We start from the raw sequence: 20761 nt of genomic DNA on the forward strand, positions 1-20761 counted from the left end.
CACAAGCATGCTTATCATCAAGACAAGATCAAAGACTTTTAAGAGATCTTCACTAGATGCAAACTTTATTTTAAGCCTAGCAGTTGGTTTTAAAATGTTGACCCTACATAGGAGATCAGACTAGACTGCTGTCTGTTAACTTACCTTTTCAAAACATTGAGCCATAGTATCTATTGTGATACTGTTGGACTGAGAAGCAAGTGTCACCTTTTCTGTTGAAAGGGAGCACTAAACAAAAGAGAAAGAACTGCTTACTATATAAGAATATATAATACTGTGACATCATGTCACCGGCCATAGGTAAATAGGCATACATGTCCATGTAGATTGGGAAAAGGTAATCACAGGGCAATGCTGTGTTGTAACAAGCCTGTTTCTCTGGGTCTGGGTAAATTTGGGGCAAAGATCTCAGGGGTTTTTGTTCTACTATCAAAACAAGAAGCTTGATAAAACTTCTAACAGGGAGTCAAGAAAGGCAATTATTGCAATTTTCCTTGAAAGACAGCTGTTTGAAAGATCTAAAGCCCCGGCCAAACGATAACAGTATTTCAATGTAACATATCACAACTTTGTTGGGCGCAGGATGTTGTGTGCGTTTGGCCACCCTGTTGTGACATGTTGCGACATGTTGGGTGTTGTTGGCTCAAATTTGAAAATGGTCAAATTTTTCATGCAACATTAATTTGTGGATGTTGCATGATGCTGTAGTCATTTGGCCAGGTTCATGCAACAATGTTGTGCCTGGGCATGTGCACTAATTCGATTTTCAATAACCAACATGTCGCAACAGGGTGGCCAAATACATGCAACATGTTGCACCCAACAATGTTCTGATATGTTGCATTCAAATGTTACGATCATTTGGCCACAGCTTGCAAATGCTGGGCCAACAATGTTGGGATATGTTGTGCTGAAATGTTGCGATCATTTAGCCGGGGCTTAACACAGTTTATTTGAAGCTACCCTCTAAACAGTTTTTGTCCAAATATTTCTAAAGCTATTTATGTGGAGGCACGACAGAACAAAAAACCCCGCGGGGGGGGGGGGGGACTCCCATATGGAGTGGACGGGGATGCTCGTCGGAAATTTTGAATTTAACCCCTAAAAGAGACCAATCTGGGCGTGGCCGAAGCTTATGCAGACCCCTAAAAGAGACCAGTTTATAAAACAGACAAATAAAAAGTACAGTGACATTTAATGATGGCGAATTTGTTTATATGAATTGAGTAAATATAAAGAATCAAAATTCTTTCTGTTTTGTTATTTCTTCGTGTGCAACCCTTAACGAGACCTTGACGGCTAAAAATAATGACATTTTGCCCAGAACACCCTAAGCGAGACCAAAATCCGAAATTTACACCCCTAAGCGAGACGACAAGCATCCCTGTCCATTCCATATGGGAGTCCCCCCCCCCCCCCCCCCCCCCGGACAAAAACCAAAGGGTATATATATCTCATAGCACAATCTGGGATAGCTTACCCTTAACAAAAATGTACAAGGTACTAACCGAAGATAATTTTAACTAAATTTATACAGGGAATTTATTGACAGCCAAATTGATATTGGAGCCCAGCTAACCACCATTAGGTAAGCAGACTTACTTTGCTCTACAAAATAAAACAAGCCAAGTAAGTTTGACAGACTACTAAAACAACACTAAGCAAGACAGGGGGAGGGGAGAACAATAACTGGCCATATACATACATGTAATATACACTTTTGCCTAAAAGTATAAATTAAATTGTGGCTCAAAAAAAAATTGAAATCCAGCTTGCCCTTTGGACAAGCAGCTCTCAAATGCTGTTTGCCCTGGGCAAGTCTTAGTTTACTTAAATTTTTTAATTACTTGGCAGACAACTCGTCTGAGCCCTTGTCCACTGGACAAGTGAGAAATATGAAAAGTTATTTCCCCGACAAGAAAATCTACTTATAAGTCCCGGATGAACAGATGGTTCTTGTTAATTTTTTTGAGCCCTGCCAATCTGCAAATTACGCTGTTTGTTCATTTCTTGTTATTTTTTTTGTCATTATTTATAGTTGATAATGAAGAAAATACTTTCATTTTAGAGACAGGCATTTACTCACCAGAAAAGGTGGCTCCTTGATGAAGTATGCAAGTTCAGCAACCACCATGTTGAAATTGTGTTCACTAAGACTGATGACACAGTTCTTGATGTGTTCTCTGCTTTCATGATTTTGCTTGGAACGGGATGATTCAAATGGCAGCTAAAATATATCAGTATACACTAAATGTACATAAAATTGTAGGACAGGTATCTAATGATAACTGGCATGGCATGGTACAAGAACAAAACTTCCAGCCAGCATTACAAATTTTGGGAAAATTTAAGACAGTTAAATTCAAGTACCACTCTAGTGACTGTCTAAAATTTTCTGTCCCAAAATTTGTGTTTGGCTAGAGCTGCATATGTTTGCATTTGCTTTCACAGATAAACACCCTTGGACCCTAAAAGAACACAGCAGTCTATTATTTGAAGAAGATTATAAACAAAAAAATTGTTCAACACAGAACATACACTACTGTCATTGAATACAAAATAATCAAAATTCTTACAAGCCTCTGTCTGTTTACTGTTAATTATGACAAAAAAAGGCAGAGCCAAACCCTACAATAAAAGGGTCCTTAATATATATCATATCCCTTTGATTGGATCAACATAATGGTGCTTAAAAATAAGTGCTTGCGAGGTTAACATGGACACATGTACCAATGCTAAATCAGAACATACTGTCCTGGTGCCACCATTTTATTGTTATTATTATTATTTTTTTTTTTTTACTGTCCAGAGCTCTGAAACTACTGGTGACAAGTTTCATGTGGGATCAGACAGCCTAATTCATTTATGCAAGTTCTGCACCCAGAATGAGTTAAGCTGATCTGATCTTGGGATGATGTTGATTTATTTTATTCACAGTCAAAAGATTTGTACAGAAACTGATATGAAATTCATACCATACTTGTGTCATCACCCCTTAATTTACATATACAGGCATTGGCAGCCTAAAGAATCAGTAACATCCTAGATGTCAAAATTTAAATTATTGGAGAAAAAACCTCTCCACTGTCATAGCCCTTTACTTGAATGTACAAGACATTTTACTACCATTAACGTCTTCGATGCACGACAAAAAAGCAGTCAATACGCTTATTGTTAAATTCCTGGCTGAATAAGTCATGTCAAGCTTACATTCATTCTGTCAAACAGTCAATCAATCAACCATGCAGGAAGAAATCGGGCAAGCTCCTTATTTACAGGTAAGCAAATAAAATAATGTAAATATGTCTATTATTATCTCAGAAATTTTCCGAAAAAGGAGGTATATTTCTGTGCTCTTGAGCTCCATTTAAACCTAAGTCATTTTACCGAGACAAGAAAAGATAAGCACCTAGCGTGAAAAATTCCACCGCTGCGATTTGATCAAATGAACAATCTGTCCGTAGTAACCCTTTATATTATCCACATTCTTAAAATCGAAGGAATATATGACACCATGTGAATGAAAACATTTCGGCATTCCAAAATAGCATCCGCCACAGGTGAGAGTATCAGGCAAGCAAGTTTACAAATCCATTTCGATGCTACAAACACATCAAAGCTACCGTGCACAGGATCACGGCAGAAAGCTCGTGTGAAACTCGAGTTTCAGGAAAACCGCAGTTTTTACCTAAGCAAGCTTACCTGACTTCGAAACCGCCGCAACACAAGCTTAACCCAGTCATCGGACTTACTGTCCCGTTGCATGGTTCGTAATTATGTATCGGATTTTCTCAGCATTCGCGATTACCTTCCACATTGTTTGAGTTCGGTCAAACTGCGGTGTATTTTGTCTGGTGTGTGAAGAGATACGGTAGATCGGAAGTACGTAACGATTATGTCTCCCCAAATATGGGCATGGGCGCGTTTAAGCCCGCAAGGAAAACTTCCGAAAGGATAACTTCCGAAAGGATATTTACCCAGAAAATTTCACAACACAAGCGACCAAATATTTTTTTCTGGTGCACACTCTTTTCAGACCATATAAGTGATTTCACTGCAAATTCTTGGACATTTTATGACATCATCTCTGTGGTCTCTGCGAGTTTAGACATTCAATTTGCTTTTTTATGCTAAAAATGATGAAAATCTTATCCCGTGAAAATCTTCTAACTCCCAGATTTTTTTCCAAAATCTTCTGGGGAACATAGAGGAAAAGTAATGAGTTACTTGTGTCGGAAATGCAAGAAAAATGAGATCACCAGCTTTCTTTTAATAAAGCGAGTGAAAAAGAAAAACATGATTTCGTACAATTTGCGCAAGAAACAGCATCCGGATACCTGGGTCTTTTGAATTAAAAAAAAATATCGACTCATAAGTGAGTCTGCTACGTGCGTTAATAATTCCAAATGTTGCCATCCTCTTGATAAAACGTAACCCTTCATCAGACATTTGAAGACGTCGTACAACAAAACAAAGCAAACAAAAGGTGCGCGGGGCAAAAATATTCAAATTTCGAACACATGATTTTTAGGTCATTTTTTCGCAAAAAGTAGGGGGGGGGGGACTAGAGAAAGTGGTCCATGCAAAGTTTAAGTGTTGACAACAAGTAGCACTATTATTATTATTCAAACAAGAGAAAACTGGATACAAAAATGACGGAAATTAGAAAACGCGTTATAGTCAAGTTCTCACAGGATCCAAACCGAGGCTGGGCGAACGTGTAAACCAATTGAGAATACGTCAATGGCTTCTAACGTTCACGTCACAATCAAGTGAACACAAAAAGAGGTTTTTCCCTCGAGACAAGGTAAGTGTTACGATGGGGAACTGCAATTCTGTCATTTGCTCCAAGCGCAGAACCGAGAAAAGGGAGAAAAATAAGGAAAGTGAAGAAATAGAAGAAACACCCGTGGTGGAAATACACCTTAACTGTCGCCCAAGGCAGTCCGAGTTACAGATGAGGCAAGACACCATGCCTGCCGCGCCGGTATTTTCCAAGACTTCTAGCATTGAAGTTATCGATGTAGACAGCGCTGATGAGCAGTCGTTTTCAGATTCATCATCGTTTCTATCGGAGGGTGAAAGTCATAGTGTTGGCTTTCCACAAGATCTTGAAGAACCTCTCAGTTTTGAGGTCCAGGGAAAGTCATGCCTGCCCAGGAAGGCGACAGTGACTGGACTGGCGCAGCAAAATGATTTCCAAGGTTGTGCATTAGCACCAGTGGAAAGCCCCGCTTGTTGTAGTTCGTGGAACGAGAACCAATTGCAACGACAGGGCAATGGCAATGGTGGGTCCTCTGGACTCCACAGGGCACCCAAAATTTCAATGCCGCTACCGCGCCCATCGCTATGACAACAGGTTTATTCCAAGACGCTCAAGAAAAGGGAGCGAATGGCCAATGAAAAGTTGAACAGAAAAGCACAGTGTCATAAGAAAAGAGGAGATGAAGCCCTCAACCTAGAGGAAACCACTGGCTCCAGAAGTGTGAAAGTAAAAATGTCCATGAGATTAAAGGCGGACCAAGACCCAGAGAGCTGTTCTGCAGCCCTACCACCGGACGAAACTAATGCAAGAAGACTTGGAGTGGACATCGAAGACTCTAGTGACAGCAGCTCTGATAGCAGTTCCAGCGGCGCGAGTTCAAGGCTGTTCTCCGCTGCGTCACGCCACAGTCCAGTTACATCGCATAAAGACTCAGAAAGTGCAAACAATGGACAAAAGGGCGGGAGGAAGTCTCGAAAATGGTTTCGCTTAAGAGATAAGGTCGTTCCACTTTAAAGAGACGAAGACTACACACTTCGATGTCCCCTCCCTCTCGGCCCACACAGGCCGAATATAGGCCTCACCCCCCCCCCCATACCCCCCTCCCCCCGCGCTCACCTTGTGCACACAAGACAGGTGCGCAATGACGGTCTTCCGCGTATGGCAAAAAATGTGACAAAAAAACCGCTTCTCTCTGTCTACAGCTTAAAATTAAAAACCTTCATTGATAAATATCACATGAAATCTTTAGTATGTGCTTAAAGTTCTCGAAACTTATAATCTCCCTCAAGTCTGATTTCTAAGCAACATTCCCTAATGATTTGAACTTATGCAGGATAAACGGTAAGCTGTCGAGTGATCGTATGAATGAAAGTACTGTTCGGGTGTCGACAAACCCAGAAAAAGTGCGCTTTGAAGTGACAAAATAAGTTTTCCTCCCTTGAATCTGACGAGGACGTTTACTTAGTCGGTCTGAACGGCAGTCCTTTCCAGGTCTGCCCTCATTCAGAGGACCATACCAGAACAACATCAAACTAAACATGATTCTATCCACCACTTTGCAATATGTAAAATGAAAGATGACTCTATCGAGACTTCGACCGCGTAATGAAAGTGATTGGACTGGAACTAGCTTGCAATAGAGGCTCATGCGAGGGAATATCATTAAAGACTCCACGCATTAGCCTCGGTTGCAAGCTAGTTTCAATCCAATACGGAGAACAGAAATATGGTCTACTATACGCATAAACGATTTTTAAACGGAGAAAGACCAGTGGAGAACAACAATATATTTATATAGAAAATGGTCAACGAAAAGTCGAGAATTGATTCACTCTGTGAATTCGAAAACTACCTTGATTCACCTGAATAAGAAATCACATCAAAAGAAGTTCAAAGTTTATTTCTAAGAATCCCTTTTTGGCCGATTGCGGTAATGTCATTTTAAGTTTAGTTATCAGCGTCCTTCGAGACTTCACTTCAGAAACTAACTCCCACAAAACAGCGATGAAACAGTGTCAGAGAACATTTTTCACTTGATCACGGTCACTAGAATCGTAAAAGCTTTATGAGATTAGAATTATCACATGAAGTCTCTTCCCTTTTTCATACGTGTGTTACAATTTACCTCGAAAGAGTTTGGCTACAAAGGAAACATTTTTCCAACCCATCAGGTTCTCAACTCCTGAGATGCATGCCGAATTTGTTACGAAATGTGAGGAGGAACTGAATTTACGACCTGATCGCTCTTAACTGTTGATTTTTGGATTAGAATACGGGAAGATTAGAAGACATTATTTTTTAAACGAAAAAAATCGGCACTGCTTCATCCTGACGCATTGTAGAATTGCTAAATCAACGGCTTGGCATCAAGTTTGGCCTGAAGCTTGCCAGCTTCTTTTCTCATTTTCCTTGCCTCAGGCCAGTTTCCCTGCATGGTGTACGCAATTCCGAGCACAGTCAGGGTGCGAACAACCTCTGGGTGTTCATCTCCGTGAATATTCTTATGTCCGTTCAGGGCCATGTCTAAAAAGCGCCGCGCTGGAGTTGTTTCGCCAAGCGAAAGATACGCGTGCCCCAGATCAGTAAGAGTGCTGGCCACGTCGCTGGTGAACCTGCGGACTTCGACTTCATCCGGGTTGGTGGGTGCCGCTGACTGCAGGATTGAAAAGGATCGCTCGATGTAGTCGCGACTTCTTTCTTTGAAACCTAAACTCCCGTATGTGGCGCCGAGGGCAGAGAGATTGCGAGCGTAATCAAGGGGTTGTTTGTATTCACCAAACTTCCTTCGTTGCGATTCGTAAATTTGAATCGCTCTCTCGAGAAGCTCTCTGCACTTTTGCAGATCGTCTAACGAACTGTAGACATCCGCTAAGCGCGTCAGTGTGGAGGCAACCTCAAGGCTCGATTCACCATACAGCTGCATTTCAATCGCCAGGACATCTTCCAGTAGGCCCTTACTGGATTCCAGATTCCCCAAAGAGGCGTCGATGGATGCTACGGCCGAAATGGCATGGGCACGACTTTTAGGCCCCAGGCTCTTCGACGTGCCAGAGGCTAATATGTGATCAAGGTGGGGCTTGAGAAGCCTGGCGAGAGTTCGCGTTTGGTTGTCCTGCCCGCAGACCGAAGCAACTCCATTAATGGTTTTCAAAATTCGCGCCGTATGCTCCTGACAGTGTCGAACTGCGTCCCGGGTCGTAATCTTTCTAAACTCTTCCCTGTTCTCCAGCTCGCTCTCCTGCAACAAAACACTGACAATTGGCCCAGTACATGTTGGTAATAGCCCGCTATCAGGTGCGTTATCTTTTAAGGTTACAGCTTCTTCTTGAGACACTTCACCAAGGGAGTTACGATATTCCTGAAGCGTCCTTTGAGCGTTAAAACTCCACAAGCGGCGGAACCACGAGCTAGTGTTGTGCTTGTCTTCCGCCCTTGCCAGATATTCTGCTTCAAGCTGGTGCATTGTCCTGGACAAGAAGAGTTGCTGAAACACTGAATGCACCAAAGGGCTAACGACCACTGTCTCAACACCTAGTTACCAACAATAAAATTATTAATTATGGAAGAAAATCCTGGATTTCTTCTAAGGGTGTCATGTAGCAAGCTACTGATCAATCAACCACCATCCCTTACCCTCACAGTGGAGTGGGCCCAGTATCATCCAGCCAGGATCTTTCCACTTCATGCCCCCTTGTCCAAGAGGGAAAGACCTCTACTGGTTTGAGTGAGACTAAAAACTGAGGAAGGGGTCAGTGAATAGCACATCTGGTTCATCAGTCTAAAACTTTGATGTTCAGTCTGGTTACAATTTACTACTTTATACTTTCAGTGCCTTGGTTGGGTAAGTGGGCAAGCAAGTGAGTAAGCAAGCCAACAAATGACAGAGGAAAGAGGTGAGTGATAATGGGTAAGACAGATAGCAAGTGACCATACAGGAAAAGTTATTGACCAGATGAGAGAGTGGTACAGAAAGCAAGATTATTCTTACCCATAGGCTCCATTCTCACAACAGAAACCAAGGGGCACGCCTTGAGCATCTCAACCACTCCATCCACCATTTGCGGCATGTCAGGCAGCTCAGGATTGAGCATTGCTTTGATGGCATCCACATTATCCTTCACCGCTGTCATAAAGGACTCAAGGTTTTTTGCCAGCTTCTTGATGGATAAAAACATTTCTTCTACTTCTTCTCCAGCACCATCTTCCTTTTTGACCTCAGCGGGTTTCTGGCTTGGTAGAGCTGGTCCACTGCCAACCACAGGCGGTAGATTGAAATCGGGCGACCTTAAATGAAGCGCAATCAATGTAATGGGAATTGGCCAGTCAGATGTACAGGTGCCCAGGAAGTCAAATGCATGGAGGAGATGACAATTTTCTTGAACAAGATTCTTGGTTTCCATGGTAACTACAACATGAGTTGGACCCAGGCTAGTCTCACCATTAGCCTTTGTAAAGTTCTGCAGCTCTAGTTTGAGCTCATTCAAAAAGTCTGTGCTGGAATAGTCAGGATCGTTTGCAGCCTTTGACTGCATGTAATGGCCAGCACATGTCAAGGCCAGAGGAATACTATTTAGCAGTGTCACAATGTCTCTTGCTGCTGTCATCTTGTCTTCCTCTAATCCACTTAACTTTGAAAGAAGCTGCACTCCATCCTCAACATCCATTCTAAAAGGAAACAAATAAGTTATTGAGATGAACTTTGTCTCCACAGGGGGAAAGGAAGTGATGTAAAAAACAATATACTTTTTGGTGGCCTTGGTTTGAGCACTGAACTCTGGATTAAACTCTGTGAACTGGTCTGTCTCACTGTTCTTCAACGAGATATGTAATGCTTTCACATAATTTCACATCACCTATCCAACCACGTGTAGAAATGGGTATGGGGGAATATAATGCAAGGGGTAACCTGTGATTGACTATGACCCCATCCAAATGTTTCTAGTTGTTTCATGCCCCAGAAACCAGAGATAGGCACCCATGTGCCACTAGGCTCAAAGGATACTTATCATAAGTGGACACCTCTCCCAGGGGTGTATTTAGGAGAGGTTTATTATAGTGCATGAGCTTTACTGTACTTGGTTTACCTTCAGTGCGATATTTTACCAATATACACTACCGATAGGCACAGTGGTCTCATGGTTAGTGCACTCGCCTCTAGATCAAGTTGTCCAGGCCAAGCCCTTACAGAGACATTGTGTAGTTTTCTTGAGCAAGTCACTTTCCTCTCACAGTGGCTCTCTCCACTCAGTTGTATAAATGGGTACCAGCAACTTTAATGTGAGGGGGAGGGGGAAGGGTAATGGACTTAGTTGTTCATGTTAATGAAACCAGAGAAAAGCACTGGTCTGAAGGGCGACTTGACACGTGTGCAGGCTTAACCTTACACTCAAAATGAGTCAATAAGTGCACATATGTGCTACTTTCTTTCAATACAGTTGAATTTCCAAAGGTTGACCATCCTTTTTGTCAATCCAAAGTGGTTTCTTAGTACTTCTTACCAAAGGTTTCATTAACATATACAGATAAACTCTGAAGTTAGACTCTTCCAAATATATCGAAAATGGATTCTGGCAATGTTGGGAAGTTTGGAGAGCACTCAAGAAGCTAGTAAGAGTTGCTTTCGGCTATTGCCTGGAGTGACTCTTACGTTTCTTTTCCACTCTCCACACTTCCTGCATGCACCATAACAGCATGAACCAAATTTTTACATGAGGTTGCCAAAGAACCAAAGTCAGTAAAATCATTTGTTTTACATGGTATGCATACAAGAGTATTTGGCTTACCCTGCATCAATACTGTAAGCATTGTTCATCAATAAATCCCTGTTTGGATCAATTTCTCTAGTGGCCAGAATTGTTCCATTACCCCAACTGTTCGCTGAATTGTTGGAAAACCATCGATTTAGAACTTCACTGTCCTCTACATTCTCCAATATGAGAACCCATCCCTGGCTCTCGTTAAGTTTTTCTTTGACAGCTTCAACAAAGAAATCAAGCTGCTCTTCTTTGGGCAGACTGTTGAAATACACACCCTCGCCGGCTTTTGATGTCCAATTGCTCTCCAAGCAACCAACAGAAATGGCAAATCGTTTTACATCAAAAAGAAGACTATCTACCGATGAACCATTCAAAGTACCAAATAAGAGATTCCCTGGAAGAAAAGTGTACCTTTCCTCTTCATTTTTAGCGAGTTTCTCAGCAAATGCTCGAGCAAGTTCTGTTTTTCCTGAGCCAGCACAACCAACGATGTGAAGATCAGTTAATGACCCACTCTTTTTCAGTCGAGCGTGGAGTGAGGAAAGAGCTGTCAGATCTTTTTCACGCGTGTGAACATAATGACTGGGTGCCAGAGGCAGTGATTTCAATCGCAGACGTTTCTTCTCGTGATTTCTGTAAACGTACTGATAAATAGCGCCAGAAATCCCCAGTGTCCCAATGATCCAATATTTAAGATTCGGATTTTCTCTCCAAGATTTCGAATCCTCCCCACCTTCTTTACTTTCCTTCTGTTTTTCAGGTTCAGATGGCACACCAGAGAGGAGAACTATCTGTTCTCTTTGCGTTATTTGCCTAAGGTTTATAAGCTTAATTCGGCTGCTGCCCCGAACCTCGGCGCTGGCAGAGCGCAGGCGATGGGCTATTTGAAAGTTCACACAACGGGAATACATGGCAAAACTACCATCAGCAACCAGTCAGTTGATAAGAAAAAACTGTCTCTTGCAAGCTGCTTCGTTTTTCATTAAAAATCGCTCATCTGCACCTGAGGTACGATGAGAAAACAAATGCATACACAGAATCTGCTGGCGGCCGCCATTTTGCACCCCAGCACGTGTCACTGTCCACTAGGTCTACCTCACCCTATACCCCTAAAATCTCATAAATATTGCAAAGACGGCAAAAGAGAGGAATTTGCTTGAGTATCGGTTTATTTGAAAGTTTCAAACGTATCGAGTTTTAATGCTTTCTCCAGACCAGCAAAAACTGAGTTACTTTACTCCGGTTCACTACAATGATATTAAACAGCCCTTGAGAAATTTTTCCCGTGGGGCCCTAGGCTGGGTTCTCCTTTTTTCCCTCTACACTTTTTCCCAGTCTCCCGCGCGACAGTCGGTACAAAATCAAAGATGGCTTCTTCCCAGGGAAGACACGCAAAGATGAAAATCGTAATTGACTGTGATGCCGGTATTGACGATGCCCAAGCTATCATGATCGCGCTCTCTCATGAAGTGGATGTCTTAGCTATCACTTGTACATTTGGAAATGTAGACGTTGATCAAGTTTCCAAGAATGTCGTCAAGATACTTGACGTTTGCGGGCGAACAGACATACCCGTGTACAAAGGCGCCCATCAGGCCATGCTAGGTACGGTATTAAGCTAAAAGATAGCTTTCCCGAGGATATTTCCTCCATTCTATTCTTTTAAACGCATGATAGTCAAGATTATTTTGAAGAGCACTGTCGCGTGCGTACGGGGACGAGACCGGTACGGGTGGGAGGCACGAATCTCGCTCCATGGTTATATCGCTCCCCGGAGCGGGGCGGGGGTTGGGGGGGGGGGGGGGGCGGTACTCCCATATATGGGCTATATAGGTATAAATTGCGGGATAGGGTAGGGTTTTTGAGGTTCTCGAGGGTATCATATTTGCCCCTGTTGGCATTGTGTTCCCAGGGTGATCCTTAGATAGGATACCTAAATTGTGTCAGCCAAAATTGCAGTGCGTAAATTCCAGCTAAACGAAAAGGAAATGATCTGTAAAAACTTAACTATTTGTATTCTTCCAAAGTTATAGAACTGAAGTAAAGTTCAACCATCCACACCATTTTTAGTTTTTGTTTTTCCCTTCAATAGGGTGTCATTTTCCAGGCTTTGGCCTTAAATAGGTTGTCATTTTTCATGTCTTTCATCCTCATCAGGGTCAGGGTTTAAGAACTTTCAACGCACACACCTACCTGAAATTTACGGAAGTACCCCCCCCCCCTCCCAGGATTGCTCCAAGTCGGTTAGTCTTTGTATATCCCCCTAGCTAAATATCATCCAGCACTTAGTGGAGGGGGTGCAGTGCCCTGAGTGGGAAGGTTGAGAGGGATATTGACCTCAGGTAAAGGAGAATCCTGTCAAAAGTTCAGAATTGTCTGTCCTTGGTGATTGGTGGGAAATTGAAGAAACAAATGTTCCCCCGGAAGGTATATGAATTCTAAACGACAGTAAACTTGACAATACATCATGCCGCACTCATGTACTCATACCGTCCCTCTCAATCTAGAAAGAGGGATTTATTGTCATTTGCCTTATATTTCAGGGGTGGGGACAATTTTTACAGCACATAAGCTTGGAGAAAACCCTTCTATGTTCTCTTATCTACGAAAAAATGAAGGGATTCAAACAGTCCCTTGAATGTATAAGAAAATGGTAATATTTCTTTTTTGTTATCATCAGGAAACACCTTTGAGAAACCAAGCTATCATGGCTTAGATGGACTGGGGGATGCACCTGATCATAAGGACCCAGACATGCACCTTCTCAAAGAAACTCATGCTGCTCAGACCTTAGCCCAACTTGTGAAAGAAAACCCTGGTGAGATTGTCATCATAGCACTTGGCCCATTGACCAACATTGCCTTAGCTACTCATCTGGATGCCGAGTTTACGACTAAAGTGAAGGAGATCTTCCTAATGGGAGGATGCATCCATGGAAAAGGAAATCACTGGGTTTCAGCTGAGTTCAATTTTGGTGCTGACCCTGAGGCAGCTTATGTAGTGCTCAATCAGTTTACCAATCACCCTGTTTCCATTGTGTCCTGGGAGACGTGCTTGGAACATGAACTGACTTGGGAGTTTTTTGATGGTTATGTCGGAGCTGGCACCAAACAAGCAGAATTCATGAAGAAGATTACATCAAATATTAAAGAATATGAAGCCAAAATGAATGGTCCTTTTATAACCTGTGATCCCTATGCAGTTTGTGCAGCAATACAGCCTTACATTGTTCTGGAAGAAACATCTGTCCATGCAACAATGGAACTCAAAGAGGGCCTCACACGTGGACAGATGGTTATCGATTGGAGAGGTCTTCTAAAGAAGCCAGCTAATGTGCGATTAATCACAAAAATTGATCTTGATCTGTTCATGGAAATGATGCAACACTCTGTTAAATAATCTGGACAAGAACTGTTTAGCCCTTGAGTCCTATGCCCCAATCAGTGAAATTGACCTTACTCAAGACAAATTGACCATTTTACAGTTGTCTGCTTGGTGACCTGGCCTTTCAATGGCAGCAAGGCTGGAGGTGACCTTGCTTTGATACAGACCTACCTGCTTTTGTGATGTAAATGCACCTAGTTAGCATTAGAACAACTTGATTTACACAACAAAAGCAGTGACGTCTGTCTCAAAACAAGGTCACTTCCAGCCTTGCTGTCATTCAAAGGCCAGGTCACTAAGCAGAAAACTGTAAAATGGTCTAGTGACAAATTGCACAAACTTCTGGTAAGTTTTCTCCGTAAATCTCTGAAAATCAAATTTCACTTGGCATAAATGATTGTTATTTCTATTATTCAACTTTCTAACATAATATAATTATACACTATCAGTATCTATTTTTTACAAATACTCTATTTTATTTAACAATAATAGAATTGTACTTATTTACCAGTATATTGCATTTTGTCAACATATATCAGGTAGTAGCTTAGTCCAGGTGACTTTGATTATGAAATTTAAAAAAAAAAAAAATTTTAAAAAAAAATTTTAAAAAGTGTCCCAAAATCTCTTACTCGTAAGTTTGTCCAGTTGTCCCAAAAAAAAAAAAGTTTGTCCAATTCTAAGTAATGGACAAACTTTTTTTTTTTTGGACAACTGGACAAACTTACGAGTAAGAGATTTTGGGACACTTTTTTAAATAAACAACTAAAAATGTTTTTCTGCCTTTAGTGTGAACTTATTACATTTATTACCAAGAATTACATACTGTTTGACAAACTATCAACAACAACAACACATTGTTTAGGTGACAGGATACCTGAACTAACTATAAAGAGCTATCATAAACTTACAAGACAGGTGTCCATTGAATGTTACTCGACAATAAAGCTACATTCTGAGCAAAATAAACAGAAAATCCAGAGAACATTTCTCCGAGAACTTGTGTTTGAATAGCTTTTCCATATCATTATCAAAACCTCTCAAGCTTATTCCACAGACATCCATTAATTTCCATACATCACATTACTTTGCACTTGGAATTAGGGTTTGTTTTCCTGAGTTTCTGTTCATATTCTTCTTGAGCTTTTAAATACGACAAAGGTGGCCAGCGATGTTCATAGACATGTTCCCTGTTTTCTCCTTGAACAAGATCAAACTCTTCAGTTGACTCAAACACAGAGAAGTTTGTGGAAATGAAATGAAGACACCAGCCAGATAACTGCTTTGCATTGTGAGCCTGAAAAAAAAAATGTAAAATAGTTTGATAAAAAAAAAAATATTGTATAAAATAAGACTCTTTGATGTTAAGAAAACACTTTCCCTGATGATAGAAAAATCGATATTTCTTGTCAATAAATACTAAAGGTAAACTAGAAGTAATAAATCGTTGCAAGTGCAGGCAATTTTTCTTTTCCTCTCACAATCCATGTATGTCAGAGGTTTGGCACTAAGAAAGGGCTGTATGGCTTAACAGCAACTGTCCTAAGAAGTGTAGGGTGATCAGGATATTCATAAAATCTTGATCATTGACTAGGTAAGGAATAGAAGCATCTTCCCAGTAACACAACAAAATGGTGCTGGACTTGCTTGTTTAGATCTATGGAGAAGACTGCCACTTGAGAAAACTTCCATCCAGGTGCTCACCCAGGTGTACAAATGGGTACTGGTGAACATAATGTTGGGGGTAACCCTACAGTGGACTAGCATCCCATCCAGGGGGGAGTAGAAATACTCCTAGTCATTCATGCTACCAAAACGGGAAATAAGCAACAGCCTGATTGATTACCTACCACTCATAATACTACTTGGTCTTACCTGTGATGTGAGCAAGAGATTTATGACATCACTTGTACCGTCAGCAACTCTCTTTTGTATAGAGGAATCCACTTTCTTAGTGATGTACAACTCGCACAAAGTCACAAGTCTCGGCAGACAGAACCTGTCAGCTAAAATCAATATTTCCACAGAGTCACCCTCCTCTATTGGGGCGTGGTCAGTGTAGAGGTACTCCAGTACAGCCAAGAAACTTTGGAGGGAAGTATCCAAGATCTCAATCTGGAATAAATATTAGTTATTGTAAGAAATAGTTACTTACTTCTTACTTAATTCTGCCTGTTTTTAAACCAAATTGGTTTACCCTCTCAGAATACCACAGGTATGCCACTAACATACAGTGTGGGTTTAAAATAGAGGGAGGCAAATAGAAATCAGGGAAAATGGTTTTGACCCTTCAGATTTCATCTGTAAATGTTTATTGGAAACCTGCACTTCATTTGTGACCCTTTGAATTTTCAAAGTCTAAGTGAAAAAGTGTAATACAGTTTGAAACAAGGAATGGTATTTCATTTTCTTCTCTTGCTTTAAGGAGGCATGCTCTGATAATTATTTGATTTTCAAGAACCAAATATACAAGTCTTACTTCTGTATCCAGGTCACTCTCTCTGAAGGAACCACCCAACATGGCTGCCATAACCTGTGACCTTGCTTTCAATATCAATTTGTGCCCATACACAATGGTGCCCTCCACACGGAACTTGACGTCAGCTAGTAATGGCTTGTTTAGGAACAACTTCTTTGCCACCTGCCCTGTGTTGTCATTTAGCCAGGTTCCAATACTGGGATTTAGGAACGAATCTCCCTTAAGTAAATTTGTGCAGATGTCCGACAACCAGGCCAACTGGAATTTCTCGGCAACAGCTTGAATTTCTTTGACAAAGTTCTGGTCTTCATCCTCTGAAATGTCTGGTGACCCAGTGTAGAGAAAAGTCAAAACCTCCATAAACACACCTTTGGAAATGCTCTCATGCAATCTTATAACTGTTTTGCCTTCATTTTGGCATTGCCCTTCAACGTGATCTAGGTTTGGACATTCACTCTCCTTGTTGCAAATCCAAGAAATATCTTCGAAGATGCAACTGTAAGATTCATTATTTGGAGCCATTCTGCTGAGGAAAATGTTCTTGAAAATGGATGATGAAGCAGCAAGGACAGTTTTATGGGCTTCTAATGACTGACCATCCAAGAACAAAAATCTGACATCTGCACTGCTAGTGTCAGACATCATGGAATGCCACTCACTTGCAAATGTTGAACTGAGGACCTCTATATGAGGTGCAAAACCTGCAAAATGAAAATAAATTATCATGATCCTTTAACCTTTTAGTTTCCCTGCACTTTGCAGGATGATCAACAAAATTTATTAGCCGGTTCTTAAGTGAAAATGCTAAGCAGACAGCCTAAAAAGTTTAAATTAAAAAATACAATTATATATTCATCATCAAGAACCGTGCTGCAACAAATTCTTCAAGCATCTATTACTCTAGTATAATATACCAAGAAGAAATTTATAATCCATCAATTATCTTCGCTCATGCACTATTGGTCTAAGCACATCACATGACTGAATATGCCCTGCTAAAACTACAGAATATCCAAGAGATATTCCCCAATTTTCAAAATTGCATGTGTGGCAGAGAATAATATTATTTGAAGCATTATAAACACAATAGCCTCCATTTAATTAACATGAAAATATGTCAGATGTTTGTCCTTGGATATTATCAGTTCGTTAAAGCCCACAGACTGAATCTGGAGTCTGAACCCTGGAGAAGGGAGGGGCACTATACAACATATCAGTATCTATAATGGTTTTCTACCCCTTTCAAAGAGAAATACGCTATAGATTTTCAACATTTCAGACTTAAGTAAGGTAAGTTTTGCACTCTACCTCACATAACAACCAAGGTTTCCAGGGAGTACCCTCCCCTGAGCAAAGACCACAATGTAGGCCTGCACCCAGACCTGAATCTGGAGTTGGATACAGAAACCATTGGGCCATTGAGCCCAGTGACCCATCAGGCCAGTGCTTATCTCCAGTTCCCGTAGCATGAAACAACTCTGGATAGGTTACCCCCAGCACTAAATTTGCCGGCAAGCGTCTTGCCCAGCAACATAACACAATGTCATCGGCCAAGGCTCAAACACAGACCACTTGATCCGGAGGCGAATGCACTAACCGTGAGGCCACCGCACCTCCACCAAGGGACTTATAAACCCAAAGGAATATTTTCTTTAATCTGTTACCTGCAGGTGGCAACTCTGGAGGAAGTGGTTCTTGATCCTTGACAGAACATGAATTTTTGCTCCTCCTTTTGAAGAAACCCAATGCTTTTGATGTCACACTTTTTTCTTGGTTAATGAAAGTAACCGCCAGTTCAGCTGCTTTGTTAAGGGCCTGTTGCACTCCATCATTTGTCACTGAACTGCACTCTGCATATGAAACTTCTAGAGATGTGGCAAGAGCCTTCCCTTCCCTTGTTGATACAATGTTCCTGTCTCCAGATGCATTGCTATTATTAGAAGAAAGGGAAAAAAATCATGAAGCATTTATTTTGGCAATCAACTGACAACTGATTATAGAGTTGAGTAAAATTATGAATTTAAAACATCATGCTTGTTTAATTGTAAAATTTGGACGAAAAACCCTAGAACTTTGGAAATTAGTTCCGATAATGTTAAAGTCTTTAATATTACGCCCTTTGGCCTGTAAGGAGGCCAACATGGGAGGGGCAAAACTTTGAGAAGTCAGGGAGCCATGATGTGACTCAGAAGTGAAACAGAGAAATAAGAAAGTGAGCCTGCTCTGAGATAATTTCAGTTCATTTACATCATGCAGGACAAAAGGAGGCCTCTTCTCCCCACTGTTACAAAATTACATATTTTTAATGTACAGTCTCCTTTGCAGCCATTGTCCAGGATCATCATGCCTCTCTCTTTCCTCCAACAATGGCTGCTTAAACCCAAACCACATTCCTTTGCATGTTAATTTAGCCAATGATGGCTTCACTTATACGTTCCTAAGTTGCTCAAAAATTCTCTGACTACACCAACCAAAAGTTGTATCTTACCATGTACCAAGCATTTGTGATGTCCCCTTTTGAACTGGGCACATACCAGGCATCAAAATAAAACAAAGTTTTACCCAAATGAAACATGTCAGATTTGAAAACATTATGGATACACAAAATTATAAGTTCATGTACTACAAGGACATCCAAGTTCTAGGATTAAATAGATCTTGCAGTGTTTAGGCAAACAGCAGCTGTCACTTTTTGGCCAATAGGTAAGGTATCAACGTGCTTGCAGTCAAAATGAAAGCGAGTTATTACGGAATGCAGCTGAGGTTCAAGCAGGTCATTGTTTAAGGAGGGAGGATATGTGAGGACAATGGATACAAAGGAAACCAATTTGTAATGTGAGCAATCCAGCATCACTTCTCCACCGATGGCAGGTGACAGGTTGCAGGTGGTGAGTGATGGGTGATGGCTAGTGGGTGACAGGTGACTGGTAACAGGTGACGGGTGATGGGTAGCAGGTGGCTGGTGATCAAAATACAAACTGCTCAATGATAAAAAAAAAATCACTTAAATTTAATATTATCAAGTTACAATGGACGAACATTACATAAACTGATGGAAAATAATTTTGATATCAAGTTGCAAAAAGCATTGTAAAATTTACTGATTGATCGAGAATATAATCATTTCAGTAGCTGTTATCAAGTACATTTCAAAAAGTGTATGGATCAAATAATATTAAATATTATGTAGAGATGCCAGGTGCAACAAACAAACCTTACTGTCACCACCCGTCAGCTGTTAACGGTCACCTGTCACCTGCTAATGATCACCCATTACCCGCCACCCGTTACCCACCACTCCTGGTTAAGTGCTGTCGTGACCAATCAGAATTTGGAATAATTAAGCCTTCTATTTGGGGCAGCAAATGGTACAGTGTAAATGCAACACTATGCAAGACGGCAACAATTACATATTTTTTGCAAGCCTGAGACTTGCTCAGCCTTAGAAAAGAGATTGAGGATTAGAGATCGCCTTTGCAAAAAATTCGAAAAGGTGACTGACCTGAGAAATTGTAAAAATTCAGGACTCTTCAGCAAGACCTCTACGTTTTGAAGGACCATTCCAATTACCCATTTGCTGCCACAAACTTCTAACTTTGAAACGGAAATTTTCCACAATTTTGTGTCGAGATCACCATAAACAAATTAAAGATTACCCTTTTACTTTGGCTAAAGCCAACCAGACAATAGGCTTATTTTGCTTTGATTGGGTGATCACAACAGATCAACATCTTTGAATGGGTTTGAAATTGTATGTAAGCTTTTAAACATTTAAAAATATTCCTTGAGCTTCGGCGTATGTGGCATAGACTTGTAAGAAATCCATGCTTTCTTTTTTTTAAGGCAAATCGAATGCTACAACTTACTTGCCACCTCGAAGATCAGTTTTGGTCGCCAAAAGAAGGATTGGTGCTTCTGGTACGAAGTGACGGAGTTCTGGAACCCATTTCCCAGTCACATTTTCAAATGAGCTTCGACTTGCTACGTCGAAACACACAACAAACACATCTGTTTGTGGATAAGAAAGTGGCCTCAGTCGATCGTAATCTTCTTGGCCTGCTGTATCCCAGAGAGAAACCGAACATGGAGAGCCGTTTAACATAAGATTCACGGAGTAATTGTCGAAAACTGTTGGGACGTAGTTGCATGGAAAATGGCTGGTGGTTGCAGTGATAAGAAAACAAGATTTTCCGACGCCTCCGTCGCCAACCACTACAAGTTTTATATTCTGCATCTTTCAAACTTGCTTTGCAGTCAGGAATACTGCAACAGCCGGAGCTTTCACTTCTGCTAAGCCAAACATTTCTTGCCTCCATTTAATTTGGTTATCAGTTTTATACATGGTTCCCGGCCAAAAATAGCTGACCAATCAATGCA

The 20761-nt window shown here is 41.1% G+C and overlaps 4 protein-coding genes across 4 annotated transcripts in view; 1 reads left to right on the forward strand and 3 right to left on the reverse strand.

The window, feature by feature from the left end:
* Positions 1 to 3877, reverse strand: part of LOC110052022 (neurofibromin-like) — a 46388-nt gene extending 42511 nt beyond the window's left edge. Inside the window, exons 1-3 of the mRNA XM_089280437.1 lie at positions 3703 to 3877; positions 2087 to 2227; positions 145 to 228 (exon numbers count right to left, since the gene is read on the reverse strand). Of these exons, the coding sequence (XP_089136563.1) occupies positions 145 to 228; positions 2087 to 2227; positions 3703 to 3765 (288 nt within the window). The 5' untranslated portion in view covers positions 3766 to 3877. The remainder of the gene's footprint in view (positions 1 to 144; positions 229 to 2086; positions 2228 to 3702) is intronic.
* Positions 3878 to 5997: 2120 nt separating this feature from the next.
* LOC110052111 (uncharacterized) lies at positions 5998 to 11866 on the reverse strand. Its single transcript, XM_020758239.2, has 3 exons — positions 10549 to 11866; positions 8754 to 9430; positions 5998 to 8296 (listed from the first exon to the last, which is right to left on the reverse strand). Exons 1-3 carry the CDS (start codon positions 11430 to 11432, stop codon positions 7113 to 7115), a joined length of 2745 nt encoding a protein of 914 aa, XP_020613898.2. The 5' UTR covers positions 11433 to 11866; the 3' UTR covers positions 5998 to 7112.
* Positions 11866 to 14892, forward strand: LOC110052112 (nucleoside hydrolase-like). Its single transcript, XM_020758240.2, has 2 exons — positions 11866 to 12126; positions 13202 to 14892. The coding sequence occupies exons 1-2, from the start codon at positions 11889 to 11891 to the stop codon at positions 13918 to 13920; spliced, it is 957 nt and encodes a 318-aa protein (XP_020613899.2). The 5' UTR covers positions 11866 to 11888; the 3' UTR covers positions 13921 to 14892.
* Positions 14359 to 20729, reverse strand: LOC110052110 (rho-related protein racA-like). The gene is made up of 5 exons (XM_020758238.2): positions 20251 to 20729; positions 18049 to 18314; positions 16385 to 17085; positions 15781 to 16020; positions 14359 to 15202 (listed from the first exon to the last, which is right to left on the reverse strand). The coding sequence occupies exons 1-5, from the start codon at positions 20616 to 20618 to the stop codon at positions 14984 to 14986; spliced, it is 1794 nt and encodes a 597-aa protein (XP_020613897.2). The 5' UTR covers positions 20619 to 20729; the 3' UTR covers positions 14359 to 14983.
* Positions 20730 to 20761: the final 32 nt, after the last annotated feature.

Source organism: Orbicella faveolata, unplaced genomic scaffold, assembly GCF_042242905.1.
Source record: "Orbicella faveolata isolate gen_17 unplaced genomic scaffold, um_ofav_v1 contig_47, whole genome shotgun sequence".
Taxonomy (NCBI): Eukaryota; Metazoa; Cnidaria; class Anthozoa; order Scleractinia; family Merulinidae; genus Orbicella; species Orbicella faveolata.